At 47.9% G+C, this 24,065-nt stretch overlaps 9 protein-coding genes across 9 annotated transcripts; 4 read left to right on the forward strand and 5 right to left on the reverse strand.

The window, feature by feature from the left end:
• Positions 1–271: 271 nt before the first annotated feature.
• On the reverse strand, positions 272–1,498 carry DFJ58DRAFT_749037 (uncharacterized protein). The gene is made up of 5 exons (XM_041387624.1): positions 1,189–1,498; positions 1,058–1,156; positions 986–1,002; positions 678–921; positions 272–614 (listed from the first exon to the last, which is right to left on the reverse strand). The coding sequence occupies exons 1-5, from the start codon at positions 1,349–1,351 to the stop codon at positions 316–318; spliced, it is 822 nt and encodes a 273-aa protein (XP_041238547.1). The 5' UTR covers positions 1,352–1,498; the 3' UTR covers positions 272–315.
• A 716-nt stretch (positions 1,499–2,214) lies between these two features.
• On the reverse strand, positions 2,215–3,793 carry DFJ58DRAFT_812553 (uncharacterized protein). Its single transcript, XM_041391542.1, has 6 exons — positions 3,633–3,793; positions 3,158–3,575; positions 2,982–3,100; positions 2,790–2,931; positions 2,651–2,737; positions 2,215–2,603 (listed from the first exon to the last, which is right to left on the reverse strand). The coding sequence occupies exons 1-6, from the start codon at positions 3,767–3,769 to the stop codon at positions 2,286–2,288; spliced, it is 1,221 nt and encodes a 406-aa protein (XP_041238548.1). The 5' UTR covers positions 3,770–3,793; the 3' UTR covers positions 2,215–2,285.
• A 2,940-nt stretch (positions 3,794–6,733) lies between these two features.
• Positions 6,734–7,189, forward strand: DFJ58DRAFT_667840 (uncharacterized protein; the record flags this gene model as incomplete). Its single annotated transcript, XM_041382649.1, has 2 exons — positions 6,734–6,914; positions 6,969–7,189. The coding sequence occupies 2 exons, from the start codon at positions 6,734–6,736 to the stop codon at positions 7,187–7,189; spliced, it is 402 nt and encodes a 133-aa protein (XP_041238549.1).
• A 336-nt stretch (positions 7,190–7,525) lies between these two features.
• Positions 7,526–8,353, forward strand: DFJ58DRAFT_108052 (uncharacterized protein). Its single transcript, XM_041378652.1, has 3 exons — positions 7,526–7,624; positions 7,682–8,196; positions 8,254–8,353. Exons 1-3 carry the CDS (start codon positions 7,615–7,617, stop codon positions 8,284–8,286), a joined length of 558 nt encoding a protein of 185 aa, XP_041238550.1. The 5' UTR covers positions 7,526–7,614; the 3' UTR covers positions 8,287–8,353.
• Positions 8,354–8,592: 239 nt separating this feature from the next.
• Positions 8,593–9,005, reverse strand: DFJ58DRAFT_718564 (uncharacterized protein; the record flags this gene model as incomplete). Its single annotated transcript, XM_041384493.1, has 4 exons — positions 8,593–8,667; positions 8,717–8,827; positions 8,903–8,930; positions 8,989–9,005. The coding sequence occupies 4 exons, from the start codon at positions 9,003–9,005 to the stop codon at positions 8,593–8,595; spliced, it is 231 nt and encodes a 76-aa protein (XP_041238551.1).
• A 1,924-nt stretch (positions 9,006–10,929) lies between these two features.
• DFJ58DRAFT_916989 (uncharacterized protein) lies at positions 10,930–12,099 on the reverse strand (the record flags this gene model as incomplete). The annotated part of the gene is made up of 6 exons (XM_041395506.1): positions 10,930–11,101; positions 11,238–11,282; positions 11,359–11,459; positions 11,483–11,722; positions 11,748–11,902; positions 11,991–12,099. The coding sequence occupies 6 exons, from the start codon at positions 12,097–12,099 to the stop codon at positions 10,930–10,932; spliced, it is 822 nt and encodes a 273-aa protein (XP_041238552.1).
• A 195-nt stretch (positions 12,100–12,294) lies between these two features.
• DFJ58DRAFT_108062 (uncharacterized protein) lies at positions 12,295–14,635 on the forward strand. The gene is made up of 11 exons (XM_041378653.1): positions 12,295–12,728; positions 12,781–12,876; positions 12,930–12,939; positions 12,989–13,053; positions 13,114–13,523; positions 13,574–13,613; positions 13,669–13,800; positions 13,857–13,902; positions 13,955–14,077; positions 14,134–14,306; positions 14,364–14,635. Exons 1-11 carry the CDS (start codon positions 12,387–12,389, stop codon positions 14,517–14,519), a joined length of 1,593 nt encoding a protein of 530 aa, XP_041238553.1. The 5' UTR covers positions 12,295–12,386; the 3' UTR covers positions 14,520–14,635.
• A 743-nt stretch (positions 14,636–15,378) lies between these two features.
• On the forward strand, positions 15,379–17,643 carry DFJ58DRAFT_108159 (uncharacterized protein). The gene is made up of 11 exons (XM_041378654.1): positions 15,379–15,893; positions 15,944–16,039; positions 16,100–16,109; positions 16,162–16,226; positions 16,294–16,559; positions 16,611–16,650; positions 16,708–16,839; positions 16,892–16,937; positions 16,989–17,111; positions 17,170–17,342; positions 17,390–17,643. Exons 1-11 carry the CDS (start codon positions 15,507–15,509, stop codon positions 17,627–17,629), a joined length of 1,578 nt encoding a protein of 525 aa, XP_041238554.1. The 5' UTR covers positions 15,379–15,506; the 3' UTR covers positions 17,630–17,643.
• A 2,142-nt stretch (positions 17,644–19,785) lies between these two features.
• Positions 19,786–22,154, reverse strand: DFJ58DRAFT_812579 (uncharacterized protein). Its single transcript, XM_041391543.1, has 9 exons — positions 21,917–22,154; positions 21,719–21,840; positions 21,646–21,690; positions 21,456–21,587; positions 20,996–21,390; positions 20,749–20,944; positions 20,517–20,660; positions 20,352–20,455; positions 19,786–20,281 (listed from the first exon to the last, which is right to left on the reverse strand). The coding sequence occupies exons 1-9, from the start codon at positions 22,132–22,134 to the stop codon at positions 20,186–20,188; spliced, it is 1,452 nt and encodes a 483-aa protein (XP_041238555.1). The 5' UTR covers positions 22,135–22,154; the 3' UTR covers positions 19,786–20,185.
• Between the last annotated feature and the right edge of the window lie 1,911 nt (positions 22,155–24,065).

Consider the following 24,065-nt stretch of genomic DNA (forward strand, 5'->3'; position numbering starts at 1 on the left):
TGCGGCGACTGTTTTTAGTAACGAAAACTTCCTTCTCCATATTTTGTAGTCGCTGAGTTACTCGGGGGATGTAATCTGCGCCGAGCTCGCTAAGCTGGATGCAAGAGAATCTTGCTGTTTCATGGATGTCGCATTGAGGTACGGCGACATTTGTCCGACGTAGAAGAGAAAGGAGAAAATAACATTCTAAGAATAGACGTTACAAACTTAGCCTTAAGCTACCGTGTTATCACATCATACATGCATGGGATTTCTTACGACTAAAAACCATCATCATCCATTTCCTCATCCTTCCCTTCCCCATGATCGCTGGACTCATAATCCTTCTGCATCTCTGGTGAGCCGGAGGCCACATGCATTGCGTATCCCCCGCCCGACCCATCTGAGTCTGTCGCTCAGCCCTTCAAGCATCAAGTCACGTGGTTCCACATCAATTTCATGGTCAGTGCATGCGACCTCGTATGAAAGCCCGACAGCAGCGAGGAGCAAGCGTTTGCCCTTTACGAGCGATCGTCGGTATGCAAGCATGGCCTCTGCATCAGTCGTAGCAGGTCTCTCCAATTCTCCAAATAACGTTTCATACACGTCCATAACTCCTTCCTTGTACAACTCCACTTTTCCGCACTCAACGCGGCGTCAGTTTTCGCCATAGTTTCCATTTGAGTCGTCAAAGTAACCCCAGCATATGGACTGCCACCCATTGTGCACGTGCACATCTTGGGGACCACCCTGGCCAAGCTCTTCATCGATGGCATCTGGATCGCCCGCTGTCGCAGGTGGGCGGCGTTGGATCTTGTACCCGAGTGAGTAGAACCACTCGGTCTCTGACATACGCGCGCGGCAGTAGTATTTGAAATGTACGTCAATGTACATTGGCGTAGTAGGTGAGTGTATCGGGACATTGCTCTTAGTAGATCGTGGCTATCGATCACCATTGATTCAATGGTATCAGCCATAACGTACAGTATCAGCGAGCTGTACACACGTTCACTTCCTCAAGTTCTGTGTTGTAACTTGTCGTACAACTTGAAAATGGTGATACATTTCTGAAGGGTACCCGCCTCCAAGTCCATCTCCTCTTCGATCTGAGCAATACAAGTTTTGATGGAGTTGACAAGCCATACATCATCGGGTTCGACACCGTACCCGTACTCATCTTCATCAGAGTATGATGAGACTGTACGGTACTTTTGATTGGTTTGGAGGCGATTGATGAAATAGTTGGTCCATTCTCGCTGTGTTGCGCGGGCTGGGTGAAACAAATGACCAAAGTGATGTTCCGCCAGTTCAATCCTTGTAGATCGGTTTTAGCTGCTGAGGGATCAGTGCTATCGGCACTGTTTGCAGGCATATTGGAGAGCGAAATACAAGAGCCTCGCAGAACCTGGTTACTCAGTAGTTGAGTGATTCGGATTGACGTCAGGGAGGAACCGAAGGGCCTGCGTGCCAAATAGACTCTGTTCGGACGCGCTACATGTTCAGATTTCACGTGATCGTGACTTATATCGCTCGCGACTGGAACTTGAGCTTGGGCTTGAACTACCACAGTAAGAGCTACAATCGTCCGTTATACATGCTTGTCATATCTTCCTCTCTTTCGAGACCGCGTCAGAATTATCTTCGAGTGTCCAGCTTATCTCCCTCTGCCTGTTGTGGAGAGACGTGATGGGTGAAGAATCCGTCCCGGCTGTTCCTGTCGTGACATCCTTTTTCGGGGTCCCTATTTGTCGTTCAGTCTGAACAAAGATACGTTCGAGATGACACATACCCTCGGACATTAGGTGTCTCTTTTCCAGCGTATTTTCGGCGACCGTGACACTCGTGCTAGGCTGCGTTTTTGTCGCGTCCATAGAGATGCTCATAGATCTCCGATGCAACTTTTGTAGTAACAGGATCTTGGTGTCTAGGAAAGCTTCCTCCGCCTCCAGATTCTGGAGTTGCTCGAGAAGGGGAGGAATACGGTCAACGACTGTGGACGCGAGCTCGCTAAGCGGGATGCAAGAGAGGCTGTTTCTGGAATGCTGCATGATGGATGAAAGAACCTGTGGCAATACCACTAGTAGTCACTGGTGGCGTCGGAAGAGAGGAGGGTATTCCAAGAATAACTTTGCAGCGAGCTATTGATGAATAACCACCTTGAAGCTGGTACTCCTTATAGCCCCAGGTAGGTTCAATTAGAACCACCAGTTTCGATTGATATTTATTTCGATATTGTGATGATTCCGAATCTGACGGTCGTGTTCCAGGCTGTGACAAGATCTAGAGACATCATTCGCGTAGAATAACTACATTTCGCTCTCGGTAAATGGTCCGGACCACAACTCATCGCGTACCTTCCTCGCTGCATCATTGTCAAATCCCGTCCGGATTGCTTCATCTCTAGCCCTACATGCGTCGACGCCTGCGACCACCCGAAATTCCCCTCGCTGTCTAGCTCCCCTTACGAGCTCTGACGTACGCAGTAGCCGAAGATCCTGGTAATCAGTGAAAACTCGCAACAATAATTCTGTCGACAGCTGGTCGGCAGATGGGTTATGCTTCCCCAGGAGCCGCATAAAATGGTAGATGTCTTCGAAGGCTTGGTTGGCACCTTGTCCCAGATGCTAAATACGATTATAGCGTCGTGAAAGTCGATGGCGACATTACGTACCGGACTGCTTGGGTGAGCTGCATCACCCAAAAGAACAATTCTTCCCTTAAACCATGACTCAAGCTCAGACCGATCGTAGAGACCATACTGGAAGGCGTGCATTTCAAATACTCGCAAGCATATCACGAGGGAAACTTACCCTCACGATCTTCTGGCCGGTCTTTACCAAATCTCCAGCCCCAAACCCCCAAGTGGAGAATGGTCCGTTTCGGATTTCATTCTGTTGCTCTTCGTTCTGTGTTCTCCAATCCTCCTTGGCCTCAGCTCCCCGAGTTGTGATGCTGATTGCCAGGATAATCAAACTTTGAACAGGTAATTGAGGTGCACTTACGCCCATGAATACTTGTCTTCCGTAACAGGATACGCAATCATATGACGACCATCCCCGTAGTTGTTTACCAGTGCAAGTCTCCCCTGAAGGACAGGCGGCGTAGGAGACACCCCACCGACCTGTAAATCACTCAAATATCAGCCTCCATACCAGGACCGTCACTGAAACGGGCTCACCCGCACCATTCCCGTGAAGTCCGCCTTCTCTTCCCCGAAGAGCGCAATCCGGGTATTGCTGTGCAACCCATCACAGCCTACGACAAAGCTCGCCGTGTCCTTGGTACCATTCGCAAACGTGACTTCTACTGCATCCTCGCTTTGCTCGAATTCAATAGCTTGGTGGCTCCACTTGATCTCGACGCCATGCTTCCTGGCCGTGTCGATCAAAAGTTGTTGAAACTCTGTGCGCCGGATTCCAACAAAGGGGAAGCCAAATCGTTCTCGCATCATAGCTGGCGAGATATCGGTCTCAACGAGAATATCCTCCACTCTATCCAGGCAGGAACAGTGAATCAGCCTATCTAGAGGATGGCCAGGTATATGTTCCACGAGCTCTGGAATGAGTGATAGGACACGGATGCCGTTGGGCTGCAGCCTGTGTCTAGCATTTAGTACTGGACTGACGAGGAAGAGGAGGAGCGTGGTTGTTTACGTGAAAACGTGTCCACCTTCTGATGGACCGGGAAGTCTCTCGTATATGACGGGGTCGTAGCCTCTCGTCTTCAAGAAAACTGCAAGCACAGGACCAGCAATTCCAGCACCCACTATTATGACCTTGGTGTTCGCCATCAGCGAATGCGTTCAGCGTCAATGGTCAGTCGTGTCCTTTTATATTGGCCACAGCAATAGGATCAAATTGATATTTGAAAGTTCGTGTTGGACCGGGTCGTGATTATAGTTGGATCATAGTTGGCGCAGTGGCGGCCCGCCAACATTATACTTCCGAGAGGTCAGATCAAGCGTGCGTTCATGCTGACGCAGCCACACTGCCAACTTCCCTGCACAGTCTTTCTCCTGCCCAGTACAAGTGTCCCGTAGGTTTAACGATCTACTTTCCTGCGAGTGCAAGTGCGTCCAGAAGTCCAGTCTGATCCTTATGGTCAATAACCGAATCAAGGTGAGTCGCATATATTGGGCAGTTGTATATGGTACATTAAATGTAAGCTATTTACCATGGTCATCATATGTATGATCGCGGCTGGATTCATCCGCTTCATCTGTCTGGCCGAGGCACAGTGCATCATCAATGTAGCCAGATTGAGTGTGTACTTTACTTTTGACAGCTAAGGATGTAACATGTCGGATATCAATTCCTTATTGGTACGCTTCGAATTGGTCTCTGTGAATTCCAGTATCACAGGTCTTCCCTAATCTCATAGACCATCGTCCCCGATCTCCTCATCCTCACCCTCCCACTCATCATTAAAGTCGTCATCCCCAGAGCGATAATGTGCATCGTCTTCGGAGTCATCTTATGAGTTGTTGGAACCCTTTGCCTCCTCGCATCGTTGTTTGGCACGTTCCCGCTCCTCTTCTGCGTCTCTGGTTAGTTGAAGGCTATATGCATTGCGGGATACCGCCCAACCCATCTGTCGCTAAGCCCTTCAAAACATCGGCTGCCGGTTTGTCGCATTCATCATCCATACACGCAACCTCATATGGAATACTGACAGTGGCGAGGAGCAGGCGTATGCCCTTATAAGTAACCGTCAGTATGCGCGCGCGGCCTTGAGGTCGGTTACGGCAGGTTATTCAAGTCTCTGAACAAAGTTTCGGACACGTTCACAGCTCGTTCCTCGTACAACTCTTGACTCAGCGCAACGCCATTTTTTGCCATAGTTTCCATTCGATTCATCGAAGTAGCCCCAGCATACGCCCTGTCCTCCACTCGTCACTCTGAACAGTTCTTGGGAGGTTCATATCAAGTTCTGGCCAAAGTGATTACCACAACAGGTTCGAAACCTGCCGACGATAAGTTTTCTCTCTTCCTTGGAACACATCACTCATGGATGGTTTTGTCGGAGGGTCATCTAACTGGTCTTAGCCAAGTGGTTACCACAACAGAATCGAAATCTGTTGCTCTTGGACTTCGAAACTTGCCGCTGGCCAAAGTACTTGGTCAGCACGACAGAATATAAATCTGCCTGTTGCCAAGAGTCCGTCCGTGCAGGTTCGAAACCTGCCGACGACAAAGTTTTTTTCCCTTATCGGAACACACCTTGATATTCACTCATGGATGATCTTGTCGGAGGGTCATCTAACTGGTCTTAGCCAAGTGGTTACCACAGCAGAATCGAAATCTGTTTCTCTTGGACTGTGCAGGTTCGAAACTTGCTGCTGGCCAAGGTACTTGTTCACCCCAACAGAATATAAATCTGTCTCTTGCATTGCGGCCGTGTGGGTTCGAAACCTGCCGACATCAATGTTTTTTTTTCCCTATCGGAACAGACTTTAACATTCACTCATGGATGTTTTCGTCGGATGTTCATCTCAACTGGTCTTAGCCGAGTGGTTACTGCAACGGAATTGAAATCTGTTTCTCTTCGACTGGGCAGGTTCAAAACCTGCCGCATGACAGGTCTTTTTCTATCGGAACACACTTTGACATTGACTTCATGGGTGGTTTCCTCAGACGACCATCTATCTGGTTCTAGCCAAGTTGTTACTACAACAGAGTCAAAATCTGTTTCTCTTGGAGTTGGTTCGAAACCTACTGACAACCTTTTTATGGTGTATAGATCTTTGGAGGTCCATCTTAACTATGCCTAATTATTGCACCGAAACCTCTTTTTCTCCGGTTCACTAAACTTGGCGGTGGCCCTTCATCGGACAAATCTCCCAAAAGAAAGAAATGTCACGGTGCTCAAGCATTTTCCGACTACTGGAAAATCCAACCCTCTAAGTTGTGCTTTCTGAAAGTTATATCCATCTCAATCATTTGTCAGAACCTATCTATTGAAATGCACTCATTCTCAACACGCATGTAGCATATTGTCCGACACCGAATTTTCCGCGGCTTTTCTCGATTGTTGCCCCGGCTTGCTACTTTCCAAAGGATACCGCTGATGATGTACAATTAGTCTACTTATCTTTGATGCATTCTCCAAATGATAGTACACGACATTAGTACTTGTGGGATAAGGTTGCTGCTGGCGAAGCTCGGCTGATATCCAGTCAAAAGCTGGAGTCTTGATTCAAAAATGATTCCAATTGTACCACCTAATTGAAAGATTACTTTTGTGTGCCGGCAAATGGTATCTCATGGGAAGTCCTCGTTATTGTCTTTATTGTGTGAGCCAGTGAGCCCTTTACCAAATTTGGTTACTATTCCTTCCCGAATCAGCACTTCGGCTTGGTTTGGCAGCGTGAGTTCATCATCACGACCACCTTCGTCTTCCACCTTTTTGTTAGTACACCTTTTTGTTAATACAAACTTGGCCTATGGACGCTTTGCCAATGCCGCACCACCAGGAATCTATTTATTCGCGAATTTCGGAATGGGGTAAAATCTAGGTATCGTTCATCCGCCCACCTACAGACCTATCAATTTCTCTCGGCAAGATGTGGTTCTCGGACAATACTCCATCGTTCTCTCGTCCTTCCAACCCGCAGGTTAAACCGCACCTGTACAGGTTGCCATCAGACACCGTTTCAGGATGTGCCAACGCTTCCAGTTCATCACAGGCAACCTGCACCGAACAACTCGCACCTCCTCCTAAAGCGCACTATTCATCCATGCAGCTCCAGGATGACATGTTTTCACAGTTCTTCGGAGCCAAACCAAACCGAACGAGAGCTCTCGAACGACATGTCCCTCCGCCCTACATGCGCGAGGGGAAGTTTGAGAAACTTCCCGTATACACTGCTTGTCCGTCTCCGTGTGCGGACGACCAGCCCATAACACTCACTCGCTATTTGTTTCTCTATGGTTTCTGTACGTTTGTTGTTGTAACCTATCTCACAAGATATGAAACTGACTTCCCTTCAGTCTTTCCAATATTTTGGATAGTTGGAGTCGCAATAATCTTCTCTCCACTTCGGCCCACTCCTGAATGGGAGACTGGCAAGTCGGAAGAGGAGAGACAGAAATTTCTTGCGGAGATGCGTGTTTCGGAACTCAAATGGGCGAAACGTTGTCTATATGCCATGGTCGCACTTTTGGTTGTCATTGTGGTGTTGGTGACCACCTTTGTATTGGTGAGACGGTGAAGAGGTGCTGCTCTACTCTAGCTTCTTTTCAGTGTAGCTATTACTGTATTGTACGTCCAGTCGACCGATCTTCATCTTTTTGTTTGTCAGTACTTATAGTTGGATTAAATTTTTCTTCTATCAGCAACTCCGCAGTACCACTTTTAAGCCTTATGTTTATGCAGATAGACAACATACTTTAGTGTACTACCACATTTAAGTTATCTGTCTCTTTATTGAATCTTCTCCGGGTACGCGAATATGCATTGGCCACTTCGTTCCCCACATAATTACTTCGCTCTACGACTTAGAGACGTCTAAAAGGGATACATAGATGCCAGCGCGTGACAGGCCTGAGGGTCACTATTACTAAGCCTCATCAGCAAGCTTAGTGTGTAACCACGTCGTTTTATCAACTCGCAGCCCATTATCTCTCAACAATATCCATGGTAAACTGTGAGAGGCCTGACGTTTCATCAGGTTGATTAGTGTTAGTGCTTATTGGCGTGATAGTTGCGGAGCTCAAGCAGAAGGCAGAGAAGGCCAAAGATGCGGGCGTCACAAAGATGGTGAACACAAGGGATAAATATTCCAGTGTTCCCTCTTCAAAAACGAATTGGGATCCTAACTGGAAACGTGCACCTCCACCTGCTCCAGCAGGGTCGTCGGGTAATGGGCCTCCACCGCCTCCGCTGCGAACACGTCCAGATGCTTCTGGAAGCTCAAGAAGCTCTGTTGTTTCACCCCCTCCTCCCCTGGCTCACGGCTCACGGCCCGGTGCTCCTTCCCCACCATCTTATAGCCACATTTCTCCTCCACCCACACGCGCTAAGAGCTCTTACCCATCTCAGACGAGATCAACTGATCAAGTGGATCACATAGATTGGGCGAATTTGTCACAGGAAGACAAGGATGAATTTTTTAGCTGGCTGGACGAATTTTTCTCCCGATATCTCGATATCGCTCTGCCTTCCACTGCAGGAATGAAAGGAAGTCCTGCGGTCACAGTACAGTCAGCTGGACCTCCGGTGTGTATCAGTATGATGTCATATTTAATGCCAGCTGACTGAGGTCCTGCCGTACAGCCGGTTAATCTCAATTCACGACCGTCCTGGTGAATGACCACTTTTATCTGGTACTGCGCCTCCGTACTGTTTACTTCATTGTGAACCACTTCCGTGAAATCTTCGCCTGACTACAAGTGCTCAGAATAGTCCACCTTTACGGAGCCCGAAAGATTAATGCATAGTTGTTAATGAATGATTGCGAAGATATCCAACACCTGTGAGGCTACAACATCACAGTCAAAATATAAATACAAGAGAGGAATTTGGGATATAGGTATTCCGACGTGGGATGACATTCAGACGTCAGCTAAGTACACCATGCGCCCATATCCAACATAAAACAGCACTCTACTAGATTTACCGTGACGGTCGTACACAGTCAGGATGAGGTGTTCGGTACAGGTTTTGCACCCGGCGGTCTTCCGTCACCACCTATGAAAAACGTGAATTCCTACTGATAGGGGAGTGCGAGGACTCGTACCGAGGGGCACCCACAATTTCGCGCTGTCTTGTGCATGTGAGATGCACTCGTCTTACACCGTGAGGAGCCGCAGTCGGAGGTCACTCCGGTGAAATATCTTCCATGAAAGTGCTGCGGTGTGAAGAGCGCCGCAACATCGCTATTGTGTTAGTGCCTGGTTGGGTTCCACTCAAAGATGAAACCTACGCCACACCCTGTCCAATAGTCACCGACGCTGTGATGCATTAGAAGTGTGAAGGGTGACTTTGTATGACTTCGGAATCGACGCTTACATTTCGTGGAAACACATCAAGGTTTGTAAAGGGCGCTAGCAGTGGTGGCGCAAAAGGATGACTAGCAATGGTTTCCGAGCCGTACTACCGACGAAGACAAGGTTGCTTCTGTTCAAAGAGATAGGGATCCTGCCAGTGAGACCAGTTGGTTTTAGGAGGGTATTATATATCGCCTCGCTAAGCGAAATTGTGGCAGCCTGCGGTATGCATCCATGATGGTTTCCCGCATGTAATATAATAACATACGAAATAAAGAGTGTTGAGGTTGGAAATCCAGTACGCTAATTTTCGAGACCATCCCGCGGTCAATTTGCCCCAGATGCGTCATTCCGCGCCGAGCCGGTTCCATTCGGATCACGGCAATCTTATCTCGTCGCAAGGAACATCGATAACGAAGTCAGATTGACACATTCAAACAACTTTACTGGATATTGATACTTTAGACGTTGTTTGACAAACAGCAGCGCACAGAATCAAATGACGGAGATTTTGTTCCTGCTAGAGATTCAGAATGATGTATATACAACGTGTGATTTGAATTCCCGAGGCGACAGGTCATGGGTGCGCGATTCGGACAAGCCGTTGTGAAGGACAAAGGCTTGTTAGCAACAGGCAAGATGATGTACATAATAAGTAGGTACAAGTCTGGATCTAATATTTGCAAAAGTACTTGCATCGGTGATGATCACAAGGCCTGTAAGCGTGTCGAAGGATAGCCCGCAGCGCCCACTGGCCTATTGACGCCCGGCCGGAGATGAGGTTAATTCAGTCCAAGAATTCGAATTCCTCGTCATCTGCAACATCTCTGCCTGAGTGACTGGCCGCGGAAATAAGTATTCCGCCATGAGCATCATAACCTACTTGAAACGCTTCCATTCTATGGTTTTGGAAGACCCACCTCCGTCCAAACGAGCAAGGATCGTGTGTGCAAAGGGGTGTGGTATGACGTTCCACTCAGTTACGGACAGATCGAAAGACAGGAGCGTTCGAACAAACATGAAAGGTATTCCGATGTACTGCTGCAATTACCTATATTTTCGATGAATATCTTTAGCCACGAAAACACGTCCCGAATAGCCCAAACTATAGGAACGTCCTGAAGGGCGCTGGCGACTCTCAAGTAACCGCCTGTCGAGCAAAGGTTCACCAGGCTGTACAAGGTCGAGCGCGGGGTCGCAAATTTGGTGGGTTTATTATCAAGCTGTTAATGACATCAACACATGCGCCGGATCAGTGACGCACTTAAGTCGGACTGCTTACGTTTGTCGCCATTAGTTCCATAGTCACGAAGTGGCGACCAATGAGCATGTTCAGCTCGTAAAGGTGAGAGCGTAGCCAGGGATGACCATTGCTACCACATGAACATGTAAACAGCCCACCATGAACTAATGTCCGATGTCCATGTAGCTAGCTTAGACCTTGCCAGGCATAGCAGACAAACTTGGAGTAAATCTGTGTATTAAGGGTGATATCATTGGTGGGCTCGATACACTGCATATATATCAATTTCAAGTTGTAACCTTGCGTGGAGCATAGGCTACAATTTGCGACTGGAGCGGACGAGATCCGCCGATCGGCATAAACAATTGAAACCTGAATCATGTCTGATTCGTTTATGTGGTTCAGGTTGGTAGGAGTCGGACCACGGATGCATGAGGGAGTCTGATCATGAGTGACTCGGAGGGATGAATGATAAATTATGTACATACTTACATAGTACTTACTGTCCATCACTTCTTTTGAGCAGGTTAACCAAATTGGAAGACAGTAAAAGTTATGGCAGTGATTCAGAGGCTTCGCCGCTGCGAGTGACTACTCGATCGATGAGTTATGGCGGCGAATTCTTGATTGGTTAGCACTGAGCATGTAACTCACTAGTAATTGAAGCTGAAGAGCTGTTATGTGTGTAGTGTTTGAAGCTGGCCTTAAGCTGCACATGGTTCAGCCCAGCTTTCCGCCGGGTTGTACCGGGAACCACGGTGTTGTCTGAATCCATGCTTGTTGCGTCCGATCACGCCACCCAGGCCTAGCGTCAACACTTGTTCCATTGACCACCGTAGAAATTGTTCCCTTGATTACCATAGGGCTGTGACGAGCCCTTTGGTTTTCTGCACTGCAGTGAGAATACTAGTGTGGATTGAGTTGGATTCCGAAGTCAGACTCAGAAGTTCAAGTGCCATGGTGTCAGACTGTCCGAAGTGAAAGGTCGGCGTTGTGAGTTAATTACCGAAACTACTATCGTAACTTACAACTTATCAAGTTTCAGATCTCGCATGAGGCTAACCTTGCCTTGTCTATCCACAATGACAATGTATCAGTTTTCGAACTAGCGTCGTTTCATACAGGCGTTCACATTAGTGGCGACCATACGGTGGCATCATGTCCGTACGTGGCAGACCGCGATAAGCTGTGCATCGAATAGTCGTGCCAATCTCAAGCTGAGGTCGAATGAGGATTAGGTTGTCGGTCATCTAGAGTGGAACATCTCACTGACAAAATTCCAGATCATCCCAACGTGTGCGCATGCAGTTAGTAGTATAATGGAAACTTGAATGTTGATGACATCAGTCACGTTTCTACACCCCGTGAGTTTCCCCGTGAACGGTTGTTCTTTGACCTCATTTGACGCCTCGTTGTCCGTGACTGCAATCAGAGCCAGATATATTCCCTCCCATATCACATCAGGTGCCGTGCCCCACTGGGCTTCTGTGATAGTATCGCTGATGCACACTTGCTGCGATAACATCAAATTGATCAACATTGACAAACTCGGTCCCCAGCTTCAGTGCGGGTTGTGATTGAGCTTGCTGTTGCCCTCGGCTCTCCACGGCTGTCCTTAGCTCATGAAGCTCAGACGGCGTTTTCGACATCCTCAGAAGGTTGTACTTGTTGAGGTATAAACAGAAATTATATCCTACGGAATTCTATGATATGATATGTCCCGGTTAGTGAGTTATCTTTTCCCCTATCTCGACGCACTCTTCATGCCATCTGTAGCACACCTTCTGCCCACCTCGTGTTTGCTGCCTCGATGCTGTACTCATGGAACGTGATGATCGTTCTTTGTTGGCTTGGGGCCAGGCAAGGGGAAACATGTGGCTTAGTGGTCATATTGCCCTTCGATTTGGTACTGCTGCCGAGCGCCGAGAAGTTCCAGGAACCGATGACCACACAGCCAGACTTTCATGTTTGGATGTGTTCTGATGTGTTCTAGCGCTGATTAACATAGATTCAAATTATCGCTGCGGCTCTCTAGCAACCAATCGATGGTATCGAGGAAACCTAACTCTGCAGCTTCAGCAGAGAATAGATATTGATATTGGGTCCGGGCGCTACTTATCCGTATTCATAAAGCCTGTCTCTGCGATCGCCGTGGTGGACCAAACGAGCTAGATATCATGCATCGACACAACAGTTTCAATACCAACGCATCTCGCTCGCCCTCCCTTAGCCAACGTAAACTCGTGGCTGAATTCCGTCCTTCATCTCCACTCGTTGGGGGATTGCCCGTCAGTACTACTGAGACTCAACAGACGGTGATCACAAAGACTTCCTGGCTCGATTCTGCTCGTGAAAACACCCACAACTTCAAATTACATGGCTCATCTCCACTCGTTGGGGGATCACCCGTCAGCACTACTGAGACTCATCATGCGATCACAAAGACTTCCTGGCTCGAGGCTGCTCGTGAAAGCACCAACAACTTCAAATTGCATGGTTCACCCGTCCCTCTGGTTTGGGTGAGGGGCATGGTGATCGATCTTCGCTGAACGTCGCTTATGAGTATACAAGGTTTTGATTGAGGACAACGTCATCCCGCCGAATGCTGTTCCCTTTGGCGAAGACAAGAACGGTTTTCCACTGTACATTGCTCGTGCCCTGCTCGAGGTAAGTTATCTCTCCCCACGGTATCACAACACTGACCGTGCCATATCTTTCAGGGTGGGCTCTGTAAGTATATTCTGTCTGTAATCAGGAGACAGTGCTAACTTGCATTTAGATCTCGGAAAGTCAGGTACTCACCTTCAGCATGCTCTTATTAGTTACGGCGGAAGGGAGCACCAAGTACGTCTACCACCTCGAGGGTTACAGCTCTTCATTAAATCGAGACTTACGTGTTTCCAGGTCACAAAGTATGAAGTACTCGTGTGCGCTTCTCAACTTCGCTGGGGCTTGGCCACCTACGAATCAGTAGGATCTTTGAGTCAGGGCACAGTCGTACTTGCGCAACAAAATCAGCAGCTGCTCCAGTCTCAACGCGGGTCGGCAGCATGGACTGCTCAAGCTGGTGGTTTCTCCCAACAGAGAGGAATGCCTGGTGGCTTCATCGCACAACCTGGACTACCCGCTGGTTTCGTCCCACAAACTGGATATACCAATGTCCGGGAGGCGACCGGTACCCAAGAGACTAGAAGTATCAACAACTCTCGCGAGACTTCGAGCCTCGTTGAAACTACGCTGTTTGTCGACGATATTCCAAGGTTCATCCCCAATCTTGCGGAAATGGAGGATGCACTCAAGCTGAAGAAGCTTGCGTACGGATTCTTTTCAACCACCTTGTTACACATCTGACGATCCTCGATAGCGACTACAAAACCGTGGTTCTGATTGATGATTCCATTTCTGTTGGTGTTACTTTCCTTGTGATAGTACTTAGAGATTCTGACCCACTTCATTTAGATGGCTGAAGAACAATCTTGGACCCTTGTCCGTGAGGCTCTGGCGGGAATCGCCGATCTTGCGACTCAGTATGGCTCCCAAGGAATTGATCTACACTTCTTGCACCACGAACGTTTCCATCAAAACATCAAGGTCTGTCTGGCAACGCACAGCTTGTAGTGATGTACTGTAACTGACTGACTCTTTAGACGAGCCAAGAGATTCAACACATTTTCAATCAAATGGCCCCTAACGGTTAGTTCCATCTGTGGTGATACATCAAGCCAAAAGTGACACCGAGATATAGGTCCAGAAACGCCAACTGCTGCGAAACTAGAAGAGCTTATTAACTTCTACCTCCCTCTCGTGGAACGCAAGTTCCCTCAGCACAGCCCTATCGACATTATCGTCATTACCGACGGTGTCGCAAGTAAGTTACCCCTCATGCGCTTCGGCCATTTGTGTTAATAATGCTATGTGAATCAGCCGATCAGCAGACTCTCCCTGAGGTTATCGTCAGCGCAGCCCACCGCCTGGAAAGAAGCCAAGTTCCAGAGGAAATGTTTGGCATCCAGTTTGTACAGATTGGTACAGACGCAGAGGCTGCTTCCGCGTTGCGCGCTCTAGATGACCACCTCGCGAAGCAGTACAAAATCAGAGTCTGTTTTGTATTTCTTCCTAGCTGGTTGAGCTGTACTTATATTGCTGGTCGACAGGATATCGTGGACACCACACCTTACGATCCTCAACAGGGCGCGTTCAATACCGATTACATGCTGAAGATCCTGCTCGGTGGTGTGAACAAGGTTCTTGACAATGGAGGTCCTGTGCCGAGCGAATTGCTTTCCCCGCTCGCATACGGGTCGAGGTAATCGGTCCGTCTTACTATTATAATTACCGAAATATCCCAGTTGTATGTTAGCGAAAGTCTGTTTTCCATCAAGTCGTGTACAATAAATGTTTCGCAACTTGCGATTACACATAAAAGCCGTCTCGCACATTTGTTCGCCGTTGTGGCTGTTAGGACTGCTTAGATCCGGCCCGTACAAGCCAGACTCCAGAAAGCGTCAATTATGTACTCTTGACTTCCCACCCAGCACTGCCATAAATTGCAATCTTTGCTCAACCCTTACCCTCGTCCGCATCATCTGTCATCCATCGTGTTCGAGCCATCCATTGAGACGACTAGACTCAACAAATTATTGCCTGTAATGGGTGACTCGGAGGGTGCTGAAACCCTGCACCGTGGTAGTACTTGCCCCATTGGATTGAAGTGAAGGCTGTTAGATCCTTCCAGAAAGTGAATCAACGAGTCACGTCAAATGATCTCATCAATGTTCTTTGCACATATATGCAATCAAGCCAGCCTCAAAATTCAAATACTTACTATCACAAACTCTAAGTTATCGATTCATCCACGAAGACCTTGGTCGAAGGGCATGCTTCCTGTTTCATGGAAGCTCTCCACTTTTTTGGTCTTCGATCAACCTCGTTGGACTACAGCAAGCAGTGTTATCCATCTGCTCCCGAAATGAGGCAACGTGCTAGGTCGCGCGGTACAGATTCCTGTGATGATTGGATCGTTTCCCAATCATATCTTACTGACTCACCAGCCAGCCTTCCGGGATAGGTGAAAGTTTTAACAAACTTCTGGTACATCGCACAGTGTCACATTGTGCCCTGTGTTGATGGACTATTATTGTGCTTGTACCCCTTCAAGAATCATGGAATTTTCTGTTGAACTCTATGGCGCAGTTGATATCGATCGATTGGGCGCCAATGCCTGATACCTGGTATAAAGTGGTCTCCAGACGATCCCCCAAGAATCCACCTCCAGCTTAACAAACTAATATTTCACGATGCGCAGTTCCACTCCGACTCAATTTCAGTCGTCGAGGACGTCGATTTCGAGTAGCCCACACTCTAATCCGGCAGCTTTCGGAAATATGATGCCAGAACCTCGTCCAGGGTCCTTTCAGCAACGTCCGTCATACCAAGCCCCACGACCAGCACAGTACGAGACCTCTCAGTACACGAAGCTAGCACATGAATATGGACGACCTCCTGTCACAAGCTCGCATGAATATGGACGCCCTCCCGTCACAGGCTCATATACAACTTCAGCACCAGCATTCGGCAGTGAAACAACAATCACCACCACCAGGCACAAGGTCAGCTGGCTTGAAGAAGCTAGGGAAAGCACTCTTAATTTCAAGAAGAATGGCTCACCTGTGCCGCTTGTATGGGTAAGAGTGGCGTCGATCGAAGTTATAATGGTCGCTAAAAGGTCCCAAAGGTCTTAATCGAGGATAAATCCATTCCACCTAACGCTGTCCCTTTTGGCGAAGACCGCAATGGACAGGCGCTCTTCATCGCACGTGTTCATTTAGAGGTAAGGTTTATTCAGGCTATCGTAGAATCCCGACCAAAGATGCTTACATTCGGCTGACAGGGAGGTCTCCGTAAGTGCTATTAACATGAAGTACGGGCACTCTACATAAGCCAACTGTTCAGATCTTGGAAAGGTTGGCTATCACACCTCAGGTGCTCTTGTGAGCTACGTCGGCAAGGAGCACTTGGTATGTGTTCCTATTATTCCTCGCACTCTTCTATTTTTTGTTTTTGACTGGTTTCGTGCGATACCAGATTGAAAAGTACGAGGTTCTAGTATGCGCATCTCAGCTTCGCTGGGGTCTAGCATCTCAGGATGCGACAGGAAGTTTAGTTCCGGGTACCGTCATCCTCGCTCGTCAGCAACAGGGGAGACAAGAGCTCAAGCGCACTACAAGCAATTTGTGGTCGCGCGAGACTCGGGAGTCCACATCGGTCGTTCAGACTACCCTCCACGTAGATGAAATTCCTCGCTTTAATCCCTCTTTTCTGATACAAGAGGAAGAACTACGACGCGTGGCGTATGTGTTCACTGCTCTTTATTACCAAAATTCTGATCATGTTTGTGGTAGTGAGTACAAGACGGTTATCCTGATCGATGATTCCATCTCCGTAAGGATGACATCCTCAAGAATTTGATTCATGATCGCTTATGCTCTTTGTACCTAGATGGCGGAAGGTGATTCTTGGAACCAAGTGCGAGAGGCTCTAGGTGGCATCGTCGACATCGCCATACAATATGGATCCAAAGGGCTCGATCTCCACTTCATGCACCAAAATCAGTTTGCCGAAAATATGAGGGTATGGAAACCCGTTCGCAGGTCCTATTTTTTCAGCTAACGGTCTCGACTAGTCTCGATTCGATGTTGAGAAACTTTTCGACCAGCTCAGTCCCACTGGTATGTATCGCATTCATCAAACCATATCAATGAATCATGCCCTATATTCAGGTGAGGACACACCGACGGGAGTGAGACTCGAACAGCTCATTGAGATGTACTTGCCACTCATCGAGCACCCGAGCTCGACTCACGAACCAATTTCTATCATTGTCATCACCGATGGAGCCGCTAGTAAGGTGGTATTTCCGTACTGTATTCCTATATCTGACATACGCGGACATCGCTATAGCCGACAGTGACGAATTATTGCGATGCATCGTTGAGGCCGCCAGTCGCCTTGACAGGCAGCAGGTTCATCTCGAGAAATTCGGTATCCAATTCGTCCAGATCGGCACAGATCAAGATGCTGCAAGGGCGCTCCATGTGTTGGACGATGAGCTTTCTGACCGTTACAAAATTCGGGTGCGTCTTGTTCATAATTTCTCGCACTCTCACTCACGGCTCTTCAGGACATTGTCGACACCACTCCCTTCGACCCCTCTAATGGCGCGTTCAACACGGACTACATGATCAAGATCCTCATTGGAAGTCTGCACCAGGAGACTGAAAATAGGATAGCTGAAATGCCCCAACAGGAGAGGAAGCCCCCAACCTTGGCGATGCCTGGCTATGACAGGCATCCGTCTCCTATTCTTAGATCTGCCTCTCCACAAGTGCCTGCTAGTGGCCTACGCGCCCGAGGGTATTAAAGGGATCGGATAAACATGCTACCACGTTTTACGATAGATTCAAAGTTACCATTCCATTTACGCTGTGTACAACTTCTGAATAGGCTACGATTTTGATTGGGTGTCCGTTTAAAGTCCATTGGTTGAAATTGAAGTATTGCCTCATGTCAGTGAAGTGCCAGGCTAGACGCGGTGCTCGGCATATGATACGTGACGTAGAATATTTGCATCGAACGCTCCGCGGCCGGCTGAAGATGGATATTTCCAATGAGTGCATCAATATCAATGATCAACGCGACGTGGATGGAAATGTTGGAATCTCTCAGACGTGCTCGGATGACACGTGAGCACATTTGGATCCAACTAAGTGCGTATTATGTAGGGTAGTGTTAACAATTCGTAAGACAGCGAGACTCAGGACGTTTAGACATTTTGATATGACATTGACCGATTCCAAAATATCATCTCCCGATACCGGAAGAACAGTTCTAGTACCGCAAGTGGATGCCCGAGGGCTCGAGTAAGCGTTCTTAAGCATGCGGCTGCGCCACGGCGTCAATATCTTTGCAAAGAGGTTTAGAAAAAAAACCAACATTAATGGCTGGCCTCCGTTTGTATGTGAAAGGCTCGTGAGCAGAATGCGACAACTAAAAATGGCTTGAAAGGAAAAAAAGACGCGAGGCACACTTGTGATCTACGCGAAGATCTTACTGTGCGAATAGGAGGTAGATGGAAGACCCATGCATGCAATTAACCAACACCAAAGTCGATGATCTAGATCCCATACCTACCACCCCAGAGACATACAATGAAAGTTCGTAGATGATTTAATTCCAAGTTCGTTCGTACGTCATCTCAGTCATCAGTCTGGTTAGTTCGAACTTCGCCAACCGCGACCGCAACGAAGCAGATTTCGGCATTCCTGTCGAGGGCTATGGCAAATTCCCAGCACGCCGCGAGCCAGTAGCAATGTCATTAATAATACAGAACGCTTGTAGTATCCCGCAGTCGGCTCCTGTCTAAAGAGCTGCCAAAAACTGGCAATGCGTTAAGATACGCCATCTTAACGCATTGCCAGTTTTTGGCAGAGACACTGGTGGGGTATAACAGATCCAAACCGTGGACACTGATACGAAGATGGAGTTCATCAAGCTTCTTGCGAGCAAGTCGGCAGTCCAATGAAGACATCGAGAGCTGGAGTAGTGTGTGATGAGCATGCTGTATATAAAAAATGGGGACTGACAGAGTCTGACCCGAAGCAGATGATTTTTGGGTGCTTCAGTTGTACAGCGTATGCTGCATATAACCTGTGAACTAAACTCGAGGTTAAGACGTACCAGGAAGCAGTGAACTCAACTCTGACTTCAATGGCGGAAACGTCCAATTTCCTTTACTGTCTGCCCTTCGCTGCTGATAGATCCCCGTAAGTGATTTTGGAATTTGATTGGATCAAGGCTGATAGGACGCTGCACTCAGTGGTAGGCTTCATCTATTACAGAAACGAAAGAGGCATCAATGATAATACCTCGCAAGAAACTCGAAGGGCATACCGGTGGTTATTTGGGGTGTCATACACCTTCCAGGCGGAGAGCGAATGATGACTGGTTCAAAGGATGGGTCGCTACGAGTGCGGAACTTGAAAGGCAGAAATCAGATAGGAGAAGAGTGGTGGGACGGAGAAAGAGCAGTGAAGAGTATAGCATTGTCTCCGGGCAGGAAGAAAGTAGTTAGTGGGAGTGATGACGGTGCAGTAAGGTTGTGGGACATCAACTTGAACACAGGCAAAGTCATCGCTATTGGACGGGGCATATAAACTGGGGTGTTTTCCGTCTGCTGGAGCCGAGATTATCGGCTAGTGGTGGCTAGAGCGACTTTGGCCAGCGATTCGATGTAAGCGATCATGTTCGCCGCTGTCGGTTGTGTATAGTCCTGGAAGCTGGAAGGACCGGCGGCAGACGAAGAATTCTAGTTCATGGAGGTTATCCCATAATCGATTTCACGATACATAAGTAGCCAGTGCGCCCTGGCAAAACGAATGACAGGTTTAAGATGATAAGGTTGCCACAGGTGGGAAACAGATGGTGATGTCACTTTCTGGCAACGCGCTGCCGCTGATTTTGTAAAGGGTCTACCAAGAGGCCTCAGGGCTGTAATTGGAGCGGATGGAAGCCATGAAGTACAGGTTAGGAAGGCAAAAATCAAGTACAGTGTTTTCCGAACAACTTTGCACTCTCGTCTGTCGCTGTCCGTTTGTGTGGATTGATTCGTCGCGCTTCTAATACTCAGGTAGCTAGAACCAGAAGAAAACAATAATCAAAATAAAATTGCAAATGATGGTATATGTACTCTATGAATTGGTAAATGGTGACTCAGAAGTTGGAGATTGCAAGGTAGCAAAGACGTGCAAGGATGTCAGTTAATAATGGTGAGTGAGAAAGCGGAGCGACAAAATTGAGAAAAGGGTCCTCAAAGGAGCGAATAATGCTGTATGGAATGAGAAAAGGGAACTTTAATGGCTTTTGAAAGGTCAATAGCACCGTCGAAGAGAAACATCATCCAATCGATGAGGTATGATGCTCACACATCAATCCGGAAGCTCATCACTTGTGGTAGATATGCAGCGCCTGCAAGATCAAGGACATGAATATCGTCGAAAACGTCGTGACCATTGAACTGTGCGGACGGATGTCAGCTATTTGTAAGACATCCAGGTTCGAAAGAACAAAGTCGGCTGAAGACTCACCCCTCCAAAAACAAACAATCTGCTATCTGCAAGGATCGTCGCGTGGTATCCACGGGCGGAAGGGGGTTTACCTTTCACCGTTCGTGGTTCGTATTGGAGGTTCACTGTGCTCAAGTGTATCAGTTTATTTTGCACCAAAGTTTGAAACCATAGGCGTGTACTCACCAAGGTTAAACAAAACAACTTCGTCTCTATATGCCCCGCCATCGTGTCCGCCCACGATGAAGAGGCAGCTTCCAACTTGCGTAGAGGTATGCGAAAGCCGTCGGTGAGAGAGGGGGAGATTAAGACGGGTCCAAACGAGAGTGTCTGTCAGGAAAACAAGCTTGACAGTTCAGGACTGAAGGAAAGAGCAGGGCGCAACGCGGGGCCCGAAAACATTATATGAATGACCCACCAAGATGTAAACACCATACATCTGAAAAACATTCTCTACCATCGCTCCCTCCGACCACAATCATCACATTCCCTACCAAATTGGCAGTGTGGTATCCTCTCGGTACCGGCGGCTCACCCTGTGTTTCGACGAGGGACCAGCGAAGTCCACCACTTGCGCCTGAACCGCCGAAGGAACTACCCCCGTACGAGTATGTCTGTTTAGATACACTTAGTAACGTGAGGACACTAATTAAGAAACTACACACAGATTGTGAGGTGGGATCTAGCCGAGAAACATCAAGCGTCCATAAATCGTTGAGCGCTGTGAGGCCGTTTCCTCCCCCAAAGACGTATATTTTACCATTGTAGAGGACAGCGGTGTGTGCACGACGCGGTGCTGGGTGGAGAGGCCTCTCTGGAGGATTCTGCGATTGCGACTCAAGGCTCGATTCAGGGTTCTGCGACGGGGATTGGGAGTGAGGAAACAAGGGACAGAACCAGGAACGCGTAGTAGTGTCAAATATATATGTGCTGTCGTAGTACACTGGGCCTTGCCCCCCACCAAAAACTACAATCTTGCGGTCGACGAGAGTAGCAGTATGGGCGCGGCAGGGTGGTGGTACGTCACCGAGGGTGTCAGGATGTGACCAGTGCATTGTGTCTGAAGCCCGTGATTCTATTAGCACCTCACAGATAAAACATGTATCAGAAAGAAGAGTGCCTGACCGGTATCAAAACAGTACACATCCTTCCAACAGCCCTTATCATCACATCCTCCGAACAACCACGCAACATGATCTACAAGCGTGACTGTATGAGCCCTGAACGAACGCATAGGGAGCATGCCATGAACTGGAGCTCGTGACCAGTACGGTGCGGTTGCAGGTGCAGGGGGATCAGTCGGAGTGCGGCAGACGTGGGGTAGTGCGAGCGCGCTGTGGGTTTTTTGAAGGGTATTTACCTTCCTTGGCAGACGGAGAGGAAGGCACGCCGTTTGATGGAGGAGGTGATGGATTCAGCGGGAACCGCGGTGGAGGAGTGGCGTAAAGAGGAAGGTTTTCGAGATGAGGTAGTGCGAGGAGTACCAGGCATTGTTGGGGTTGGTGTACAACTAGTTGGTGTAGAGCCCACCGTTGGGGTGTTCACGGCAGAAAACAACAGTTGTTGGTTGTCCACCAACGTTAAACGTAGACGTTGAAGCCGTGGCCTGGTGGGTTGGGTGTATATATGGTGAATGGGTACTACCAAGCCGCAGCGCTGTCGAACGGGAATCATCATGAAGGGAGAGCGAGCTCATGGTATCGTTGTCGTCGTCGTCCACTGGCGCGAAGAGAAGCGTTGACACCGTCGTTGAATGTGTCGCAGAAAGATCTGGATTGATCCTTTGCCGTCCCCGCTGTGCCATGGCGATGTATACAAGTGATCAACTCGTGAGAATATATTTGGCTGCAGGTTGCTCGCCTTATAGCTATAGGGAGTAAGTACATAGCATTTTACCATCATGACTCACAGACAACTTGTATAGTTTCATGCTGACTGAAATTAGACGCTACCGGGTGAGATTCAGAATGCTACTGCGATCAAGCTGTGCATGCGTGCTGATCACCGTTGAAGTGATTCAAAACATTAATGTACTTCTATCGGAACACACCTCGACATTGACTTGCAGATAATTTCCTTCAAGTTGGAGGCTCATCTTAACTGGTCTTAGCCAAGTGGTTACCCCAACAGAATCAAAATCTGTTTCTCTTGGATTGTGCAAGTTTGAAGCCTGCCGATAACAGTTAGTTTTCTTTCGGAACACAACTTGACATTGACTCATTAACAGTTCTTCCAAGGTTTATCTGGACTTCATCCTGGTCAAAGTGGGTAATTGATGTGACACTGGCAGAATCAAAATCTGTTTCTCTTGATGTTCGAAACCTGTCAAGGATAAGGTTTTTTTCTATTAGAACACACCTTGACAGTCACTCATGGATGGTTTCCTCAGAGGCTCACCTTAACTGGTCTTAGCCAAATGGTTGCTGGAACAGAATCAAAATCTGTTTCTCTTGGGCTGTACAAGTTTGAAACCTGCTGAATGCCAGGTTTGTTTTCTCTCGGAACACAACTCGACTCATGGATGATTTTGTTGGAGGTTTATCGAGTCAAGTGATTACCACAACAGAGTCAAAATCTGTTTCTCTTGGAGTCGGTTCGAAAATTGCTGAGTCCTGACAACATTTTTGCGGTGTATAGATCCTTGGAGGTCCATCTTAACTAGGCTGAGTCTTTGTACCGAAATCTCCTTTTTATGCGATGGTCTGTTCATGAAAAAGCACTCACCCTTCACGCCTCACGACGGTCATCTCAGAAACATAAGATATATTTCCGAGGTGCATATGTGCTAACCTAGATTCTCGACAAGACTGACGGGATTCACCACTAAACAAAAAAAATGTTTAATGCACACAAGCTAAGGACAGAGTGAGTCTGACAGTCAGGAAAATGATGTAACCTCCCCACCTTTAGCTTTCAAGTCATCCTCGGTCGCATTGGAAGAGCCCGAAGGAGTGTCCATCAATGATGCTTCAGCAAGGCTGGAAGAATTAAAACCGGAAGACCAAGCCATATCGTTCTGATGTGTGTAGTTTGCGTGCGCTCCTGTTTTTGTCGATGCCAAGGCGGAACAAAAGATTATTTACTTTCAAATTCCGTAGCAAGACTTAGGAACTGGACAGAGAAAGGTTAGCACGAAACTCTACGTTTGACAAGAGCTCTCCTCCATTGCATCTACTAGCCTCACTCTCACTAAGATAGTTGGAAATTAGTCTTCCTGGTTTCTCTCCGTACTTGGTTTCCTGACTTACTAAATTGTTAGTGATCGGGGACGGTAGTGAATCCAGGACTTGGCCATACTTGTTGCCAACTACTAGTGACTTGCATTTCTTTGTTGTGTGCACACACGACTTGCACTGTGCCCTGAAGCCAGATGACGGTTCACAGCCAACCCCCTACAGTCGTCAAACAGTACAAGACATGTATAGGGCGGGAGTTGATGCAGGAGCTCGAGCTAGCATGGGGAGGGCAAGACATCAATTGGTACTTTCAAGTTTCCGGACGAGGATGAACGCAAAAATGGCACCGATACAGACCGATACCCATCTCCTTGATCCTTGGATGAAGACGGTGGACTCACCGCATGCAGTTTTCAACATCTCATCGAGCAGAATTTCGAGCTCTGCATTGATTCATTTAATTGGTACACATTGTAGAGCAGATAGTGCAGGTCACTAATGCAGCTGTGTCAAAAATTTTCATCCTCAGATTGGCTGCTGGAATAGAGGTCGAATAGAG

The sequence above is a fragment of the Suillus subalutaceus genome (assembly GCF_016647625.1).
Source record: "Suillus subalutaceus strain FC151 chromosome Unknown DFJ58scaffold_147, whole genome shotgun sequence".
In the NCBI taxonomy this organism is placed as follows: Eukaryota; Fungi; Basidiomycota; class Agaricomycetes; order Boletales; family Suillaceae; genus Suillus; species Suillus subalutaceus.